Genomic DNA, 9,572 nt, shown 5'->3' on the forward strand with positions numbered 1-9,572 from the left:
AGAATCATGGTAGGATAAGATTTAAGCCCTCTACTTAAGTGTTAATCTTAGCCAAAAACTTATTCGTTGGACCTAGCGGTGAGAAGCACTCTAGCAGGGGCGGATTTACATGGGGGGAGGGAGGGAGTGTGACCCCCTCCGGTCTCATGTGTAAATCCCCTTAACCTTACCTAATGGTGGAGCTTTCATGAAAAAACGGTAAACGTTTGTCTCCTTCCCCAACTACACCCGATGGCCTCCTCCCTCCTCACTTCACAGCAAGCAAAGAACCTGAAGTTCAATTTGTTCCGCCCATAAAGTTTTGAATTGGCCAAGGAACGCTACCCATGTACAGGGATTACAAGGCCCAGAGGCACTGGATGGAGACCACTCTCCACACATCGATCGCCAAGTGGTACCTCTCTCCTATTGGGCCCTCAACTACCCACCTCTCACTGAATACTGGAGTCTCACCCACATCTTCCTCATCAACTCTTCCATCTCTGAATCCCTTGCCCTCTCTGTTAGGACCAAAAGTATCTAGAGGGAGGGGGGGTGAATAGCTCGTCGCTCGCTAGGTGCTCGTCGTTGCTTGTTTCTTCGAAGATGTGCAGCGAAAAATACAGAAACAAATCACACAAAGCTAACATGGTTGGTTTACTTGGTATCCACCTCACAAGAGGTGACTAGTCCAAGGATCCACACCTACACACACACCCTCCACTAATAAAACTCTCCTTTATGGTAACTACCAAGGGCGGAAAAGCCCTACAAGACTCAATACAAGAAAAAAGGGAAAGGTAATGAAATACAAGCTCACAAGCTTACAATGAGTGCAAAAGCCCTAACCCTAGTGTCTTCTCCTTGCTTTGATCCGCCTCTTGACTTGGAAGAACCTCCAAGAACCTTCAAGAATTGGCGATCTCGAGCTTGAGAAGAGCTGTGGAGGAGCTGGTGAAGATCTGAAATGAATCGGTGAAGAAGTGCTGAAGGAGACGCCCGCCTGCAGCTCAAATACGACGCAACGGTCGGATCCCGATCGATTCGAAAACTCCTAATCGATCGGGGAGGCTTTGGATCGATTCACTGATCGATTCAGAGTGCCTCTGTGCTCTGGAAAAATGCCTGGATCGATCCACGGATCGATCCAGCGCTTATCGTGCGAAGTAGCAGCGTCCCAATCGATCGACTGATCGATTGGGACCTCTGGATCGATCCACTGATCGATTCAGAGGCTCTCTGTTCGCTAGGAAAGGCCTGGATCGATCCAGTGATCGATCCAGCTCCTGGATCGATCCACTGATCGATCCAGCTCTTGGTTTTTGCCCAAAATTAAGTCCCAAGCCTCTCAAACCAACATCCGGTCAACCTTGACCTGTTGGTCCATCATACCTAGCATCTGGTCACTCCCTTGACCTGTCAGAACTTCCCAACACCAGATATCCGATCATCCTTGATTCATCTGGATTTTCCCTTGCCTGGCTTCACTCAGCAGGGCTTTCACCTAGCTTCACTCACTAGGGTTTTCCATCTGCCTAGCTTCACTCACTAGGACTTTCACCTGGCTTCACTCACCAGGATTTCCATCTGCCTAGCTTCACTCACTAGGACTTTCACCTAGCTTCACTCACCAGGATTTCCATCTGCCTAGCTTCGCTCACTAGGACTTTCACCTGCCTAGCTTCACTCACTAGGACTTTCACCTGCCTAGCTTCACTCACCAGGATTTCCATCTGCCTTGCTTCACTCACTAGGACTTTCACCTGGCTTCACTTACCAGGGTTTCCTTCCAGTCAGGTATACCTACTTGACTCTTCTTCATTCACACTGATCAGTCCCTGATCAGAATCTACCCATATGAACAACTGCATCTGCATTGTCCATGTGTCTACATGTATTGTCAAACATCGAAACTATGACCAAGACTCAAGCTTGGTCAAACCAGTCAACCTTAACCTAAGGGATATTGCACCAACCTAAGTGTAATCGAGTATGATCATGATTTTGATGTGTATATTAAAGAATTTAACTTAGGTTTTCATATGAATTTGATATGTGTGTTTGAGTTGTGCAGGACTTGGTGAACCACACATGAGAAACTTGGTGCTCCAAGTTTGGTAAGTGCATCGTATGGCTCGGGTCCTTGAGATCCATGAATGATGGTGCATCCGAGGGACCACCAGATGAGAAGCGAAGGAGTGGGCCAAGAGAGAAGCGAACTTCAAGGCAATGTGAAGGATAACACTGAGAGGAGCCGCGGGCTCAAGTGCATCTGACAGATGAAGGTCGTGGAAGAGGGCTTTAAGGGCTGTTGGATCGTGAAGAACGCTACAGGGGGGGTGAATAGCGATCGTCGAAAATCAATACAAAATTAAAGTGTGCAACGGAAGAGAAAAAATAAAACAATGCTAACAAACCAATTTTTACTTGGTTCAGAGCTTTCATCGACTCCTACTTCAAGGCCCGCACTCGTTGAGTACTTTCGTTAAGTAATCCACTAACAATTCGCAAATCTTTACAAGAGAAATTCAAGATATCTATAATTTAAGTGCAGAAATAAACAAAATATACCAATAACTTCTCAAAAATCTGGAAGATTGTGCTTTCAGTTGTTGGAGTCGCGTCACTCTGTCGTCGGAGTTGTGTTGCTCGGTCGTTGGAGCAGCATCACTCGACTGTTGGAGTCACGTCGTGGAGTCGCAGGAGCGTCTTTGGAGCAGCGCGCAAGAGAGTAATCACAAAAGAAACTTGTGTACTCTACTCTTGGTGGAAGACTGCTTATATAAGCAGTTTCGGGCGCCTGGACCGTGACATCGACCAACCAATCAATGTGCTCTAAGCCGGCGAACAGATAAGCTTTGGGCATTCCGGGCGCCTGGACCTCCTTTTTTCAGCAAACTATTTTTCTACAAGAAAAAGTTAGTCCGAGGTAAATAAAAATTATACTACCCTGCAAAATAAAGTTAGCACAATATATAACAAGTAGAGTATTAATTAGATTCTGTCTCCTCGAGATCAGAATCTAGTCAAGATTTCAATTTAGGTTTTCGAAATGGATCTAAGTTGGATCGACGCCTACTGTTCCCTCAAACGGGAAATGTGTCCTCACCATGTCACTCCCCTCCAGTGACTTACCTTAACTTATCATTTTGTCAGACATCTGGTTAGCCCGTCGACTTGCCTAGACTTCGTGTCAGCTATCCGGTCGGCCCGTTGACCTAGTTGGACTTTGTGCCAGATATCCGGTCAGCCCTTCGACCTATCTGGACTTCGTACTAGCTATCCGATCAGTCCGTTGACCTAGCTGAATTTCTTACTAGATATCCGGTCAGCCCGTTGACCTATCTGGACTTCTCCTGCACACTTAGTTACATTGTTAGATTATAACAAACCTAACTTATCTTACTTTGTGATTCATCAAAACTCGAGTTTGACTATTAGTGCAACCTGTACCAACCGACTCTGGAGAGGACGAGTGTGAATAAATGTAAGGGATCAGTCAATTGGTACTGAGGCTAATTGATTGGTCCAAATTCATGAGAGCACAGAATGGTTCTGCTGCCGACGGTTATGAAAATCAGTCGACTAGTAATAACACCAGTTAACTGGTAGAAAGTCGTTGGCAGCCGTTAACAGAATCCCAGATTTTGTAGAGTACCGTTGGTTGTGCCCAATGGTTACAATAGTTGACTGGTGTATGGACCAGTCAACTGGTACAGAAAATGAGTTGATCAGGGATCAACTCTTTGCTCTCTATTTAAAGAAGTTTTGAGGGATAAAGGAAGTTACTCATACATGTTGAATAACTCATGAGTAATTACATCAAGCTCTCAAAGCCTACACTCTTCTTCTTACTCTAATTCTCCATCTTGTAAAGAATAAGAGTGCCTTGTGAGAGGTTTCACTCCACCGAGAAGGAGCAAGCCCTAGTCAGATATTGCCAAGGACTAATCCACCGATGGATTATAAGAGTTCATCCACCTCAAGGACAAGGCATGAAGTAGAAACAAGCAGTCTCCAAACCACATAAAAAGAAACATGTTAGAGTTTAGTTGTTTTCATTCTTATTACTTTCATTATTTTAGATTTATTTCGCTATGCAACTAAGGCTACGTTTGGTTGGGTGTAATGTAATATAGCTTGTAATGTAATCAAATTTGTAATGTAATGTAATGTAATCTTGATTACATTACTACGTTTGGTAATGTAATGTATGTAATCTTTGATTACAAAGGTGATTACATTCTTTTGTTTGATATCCATTATTTTTTATAAGGAATGTAATTCATATTATTATAAAATGACAAAAATATCCTGTGACCTCTATCGGCGGTCGCCACACCTCTGTCGGAGTTTGCGGCAGCCATCGACAACCAGCTACCGTCGGTCGCCGCAGCACGCCACCGTCTTCGCCAATCGGCTGCGATGGGCGACAGCAGGCGGGCGACGACCGACGACAGCAGGCGGGCGACGAAGGTCGGCGACCGGTGGCGGGCGGCAGTCGACAACAGACTAGGGGTATATTCGACATTTAAACTTTGGTGAAACAATGACCTCGTAATGTAATCGGATTACAAAGCATTTGCTTTGTAATCTAGATTATAAATTTTCACTACCTTTTGTAATCCAGATTACATTACATTACAAGTTTTAAATTAAACCAAATAAAATAATTGACTTTGTAATGTAATCTGGATTACATTACAAGATAGATTACGGGCTACCAAACGCAGCCTAATGATTTGTAGAAAAGTAAATAATTCGAGGTAACGAATTATTCTACTCTTTCTAACCGACCAAAGATCCTCAACACTTACAATGTTATCACCTTATTTTTAAAGATGTTTTGATTTGTTCCTTCCATGAAATTTCTAATTATGAATTGAATCTCTCGTACTTGAAGATCACATATTCTAAGGAAAAACATGTAGATTATCCCTATAGTTCTAGATAATTTTTGGAGATACAGTAATCTTTTTATGTATCAGACTCAAAAAAATTTCTTTAACTACGTACCTAGATTTAAGTTGATTTATTAGTTGTAGTTATATTTTTAAATAAAGTTCTTATACAACTTTTCAAGGAAAGGATCATCCTCTCACCTAGTCATTCAGTAGAAGGCCCTTCAAACTTAAAATTCCGGATCCATGCTCGAGATTAAACATCTGAATTTTACAATAACAATTTTCAAGCTTTGATTTGGCTACAAAATTATCCTACTTCCCGAAACATTCAATCTTTGATTAATATATATCTCGTTAATAATCTTGTGATTAAAAAATTAAATTAAATTAAAACTAAATAGAAAATTTGAATTATTCGTGGTTCGGAGTTGGTCAACAGTCAACCCGTTGAATTTTGACAGTGATGTGTTATTCGATGACCACGTTTCAAATACTCAAAATTTTAGTTGAATTCCGAAGCACATTTAATAAAATAAAATAAATTTATGTAGGCCTTTAGGATGTAAGGACCTTTTCAGAAACTTTATCCCATTTATTTTTTTCCCATATCACCCGCTAAATTTTATTTTGTTAAAAATATCTTTTGAAATTTTAAAAACATGAAAAGATTCTGCAATAGAGGGTACTTTTAGAAATGAGAGGAATGAAAAGGAGTAGAATGAAAATTTCTCTATATTATATTATTAAATCGGCTTTGCCTTGCTGAGCTGTAGTTTCCTGGTTGCTTTCGAGTCCGCCAATATTTTAATAATAAAAGAGAGTCGGAGGAACCGCCGGTGGGACCATCTCGTGTACTTATAAAAATGTCCGCGTCGTCTCCAAGCCAACCGCCCATTTCTCTCTCTCGTTATTCCTTTCCCAAGAACATGAACTGCTACCCTCTTCCGCCTCTCCTCCGCCTCCCTGCCGCCTCCTTCTTACTCCTCTTCTTTCTCCACTCCGTCCGAACTCAGATTGTTACTGGCGCTGATGGAATCTACTCCGCCTCCTTCCCCTACTTCGACATCAACGACGACGGTACCGATCTCCGGCTATTGGATGCCGACATCAACGGAAGGGTCATCCAGCTCACCCCTAATTCCAGAAACGTTCCCCAAAATTTTATGATAAACAAATCCGGTCGAGCCTTCCTCAACAGGCCCTTCACACTTTGGCAGCTGAACTCCTCTTCCACCTCCAACGACACAGCCAAGCGCATCGCCTCCTTCAACACCACATTCAAAATACAAGTCTTGCACGGGAACGACACCATTCCTGGCGAGGGCTTGTCCTTCCTTCTCTCCTCCCACCTCGAATCGGCGCCGCCGGGGAGCTACGGTGGCTTCCTCGGCCTCACCAATGACACCCTCAACGGGAACCCTGACAACCACTTCGTCGCCATCGAGTTCGACACCGTCAGGCAGGCCTATTTGGGTGACCCCGACGACAACCACGTTGGCCTCGACATCAACGGTGTTATCTCCAGGAACACGTCCTCTCTGAATTTTTCGATCGCGTCCACTACCGCTGTCAACCACACCGTCTGGATCGATTACGATGGTGCGGCGCGCTATTTGAGGGTTTACATGGTGGTCGGCGACGATCCGAAGCCGAACTACACGGTCCTGGAAACGGCGATCGATCTGAGCATTTATTTGGAGCAGACGTTCTACTTCGGGTTTGCCGCCTCCACGGGGATAACCTACCAGGTCAATCGCTTGCTGGCATGGAATCTGACCGTGGCGACTTTCCCCGAGGGCAAAAAACGCATGTCGGCGTGGAAGATTGGCGCGATCGCAGGTGGGGTGTTTGTGGCCGTGGTGTTGGCGCTCGGGGCCGGTCTGTGGGCGTGGCTGCTGGCCAGGAGGAAGATGGAGAGGGATGCATCCGCCAATAGCAGCAGCGCGCTGTTACTAGAGACGCTGAAGAGCCTACCGGGGACGCCGAGGGAGTTCGAGTTCAAGGACCTCTACAAGGCGACCAACAGTTTCGACGAGAAGTTGAAGCTGGGAAAAGGGGGCTTCGGCGAGGTGTACCGGGGAGTGCTGCCTGGGGAGAACAAACAGGTGGCCGTGAAGCGATTCTCCCGAGGCGCCACCAGCGCTCCCCACGACTTCCTCAAGGAACTCATCATCATCAACCGCCTTCGCCACAGGCATCTCGTCCCCCTCGTCGGTCAGTACATCTCGCCTTCCTCTTTCTACATTTTCTTAACCATTAGACGAAGAATTGACCGATTTACTCTGTTTTTGAAATGGAATGCATCGTCCAGATCGATTTCTCGAGTTTTCACTACATTTCTAACACGATTCGATTGTCAATTATCTCGAGTTTTTGTTAACCTTGTCCCGTTTTGATTAAAAGACCTCTGATTTTGTTAGCTCTTTCGTCAATTCCATTGCGATTTATATCACTTTGCCAATGGGTTTTTGAGAAAGTGAGAAAGGTTCAAGACGCCAAATTTGAACCAATTCCTTGCGTATTAACCAATTCCTTCTCCATGAGTTGTTGGTATTGTCTTTAGTTGACTTTTGAGCTCGATCGCAAATGAATTACTTGGTCGACATTGAGCCTGTCAAGATGGGATGGTTCCTGACGTTGAACGGTAGAAGAAAAGGTGCCTTCGTATGCAAGCTACATCAACTCTTCCCTAATTTTGATAACGATGATCATTTAATCATTTTAGTGGTACTGGAGAACTGCCTTCTTATGTTGAGAGAATGGCGATTTTGTATCGAGTTACAAAATGATGATCTTGCAATAAAGATCCTTAGACTTGGTGCTGATAGACGTTATCGTTTGATTGATCGCAGGATGGTGCCACACAAACAATGTGCTGTTGCTGGTGTACGAGTACATGCCGAACGGCAGCCTGGACCACCACCTGTTCGAGGGCCCCAGCGGCAAGCCGACGACGACTCTGAGCTGGGAGCGTCGATACAACGTGATCGCCGGCGTCGCCTCCGCCCTCCACTACCTGCACAACGAGTACGAGCAGACGGTGGTGCACCGCGACCTCAAGGCCTCCAACATCATGCTCGACGCTAACTTCAACGCTCGCCTCGGGGACTTCGGCCTGGCCCGCGCGCTCGAAACCGACAAGACCTCCTACGCCGAGCAGGAGATGCCCGGTGTCCCCGGCACCATGGGCTACGTCGCGCCGGAGTGCTTCCACACCGGCAAGGCCACACGGGAGTCGGACGTTTTCGGCTTCGGTGCCGTGGTGCTGGAGGTCGTCTGCGGCCGCCGACCCCGGAGCGACATCGACGGATTCCATTTCCTATGCGACTGGGTGTGGAAGCTCTACCGGGAAGGACGCATCCTGGAGGCCGTCGACCCTCGCCTGGAGGAGGACTACGACCCCGAGGACGCTCGCCGGCTGCTCCTCCTCGCCCTGGCCTGCAGCCACCCCATTCCGTCGGAGCGGCCGAAGATGGAGCTATCCGTGCAGATAATTTCCCGCGCAATGGCTCCGCCGGTGGTCCCGCACTTCAAGCCGGCCTTCATGTGGCCAGCCGCCCCTGCCGTGGTGGAAAGTTCGAGCCGGTCGACCACCATGTCCGTCGGTACGTCGTCGCGCGAAGCATCATCCATGGAGTCGACCCTACGGCCCTTCGACCGAGTGTGACACGTGGGAACCAAATGACGCCCTCCCGTCCAGCGTAATCGGCCGTCTCTTCGGAGTGTAAATAGTGAGAGGGGCGGGAGGAGGAAACGTGAACACAGCACGACAAGTTGGTGGGGACCATAGCCACGTGGCCATCTGGTCGATGGTCGATGGTTGGGGCTTCATGCCGATTCTCTTATTTGTTTTATTATTTATTTTTCGTACAAAGGGATTCATCATTATTCCTTTTTATTCTTATTTTTTAATTTTTAATACCATTTTGTATAAAAAATTATTTTATATTTATCCTTTCTGAAAATCACGTCGATCTATAGTCACAAGAAACGTCAAGACAATTACCGATAAGAAAAAGAATAGGAAGAAATAATAGTGCAGGTGTAAAACATAAAAAATAAGTATTTTTGTCTACGGACTTCCTTTTACATAATATTCTGTCACACGATGTGTGTGCTTTTTAAAATGTGAGCATGTTTTTCTATTAATCGTGGACACGTTTTCAAATTGATTATGGTCACGTTCTCTAATTAGTTGTAGGAGCTTGCTCTGATTTATCTGTCGTACGATTCATCTGTTGATTGTGTCCTGTATTGTGACATCATCTCCCAAAAATATATCCAAAGATATATCAATGTGTCCGTCGATCGACCGAGCGGGATATCCGCTAGGCTAAGTACTTCTTCGCTCGGAAGGACTTAGTTGTTCTTTCGTATAGCGATGAGTTTCGATAGTATGTTCTTGCCTGATCGGAATAACGCTTCGGTCATCTCTAGACTCCTTTGCTTCATGATGAACTTCTTGTGATCTTAACTACACGAATGCTTTGCTTGGCCCACCCCTTGGTCAGTCGAGCAACTTATGCCTGGTCGACCTATGATGTAGGACTCCTTTTGGATCCATGGCTGACATTGACCTCCTTAACTTTAATCTTCATATGATCTATTATCTTCCTCATCCATACTTAGTGGACATTTTTTATCACGGCATCAGTATTTATTAGCTGTCCAAATGTAATCGTCCAGCCA

The 9,572-nt window shown here is 45.6% G+C and overlaps 1 protein-coding gene across 1 annotated transcript; it reads left to right on the forward strand.

Moving 5' to 3' along the window:
• Nucleotides 1-5,765: 5,765 nt before the first annotated feature.
• Nucleotides 5,766-8,835, forward strand: LOC122015374 (probable L-type lectin-domain containing receptor kinase S.5). The gene is made up of 2 exons (XM_042572233.1): nt 5,766-7,097; nt 7,736-8,835. The coding sequence occupies exons 1-2, from the start codon at nt 5,810-5,812 to the stop codon at nt 8,548-8,550; spliced, it is 2,103 nt and encodes a 700-aa protein (XP_042428167.1). The 5' UTR covers nt 5,766-5,809; the 3' UTR covers nt 8,551-8,835.
• The last annotated feature ends 737 nt before the right edge of the window (nt 8,836-9,572 follow it).

Source organism: Zingiber officinale, chromosome 8B (assembly GCF_018446385.1).
Source record: "Zingiber officinale cultivar Zhangliang chromosome 8B, Zo_v1.1, whole genome shotgun sequence".
Lineage (NCBI taxonomy): Eukaryota > Viridiplantae > Streptophyta > Magnoliopsida > Zingiberales > Zingiberaceae > Zingiber > Zingiber officinale.

Coding starts and splice junctions, on each gene's coding strand:
- LOC122015374 (XM_042572233.1), top strand. CDS start 5,810: ATGAACTGCTACCCTCTTCCGCCTCTCCTCCGCCTCCCTGCCGCCTCC. Junction 7,098..7,735: donor GCATCTCGTCCCCCTCGTCG/GTCAGTACATCT, acceptor GATTGATCGCAG/GATGGTGCCACACAAACAAT.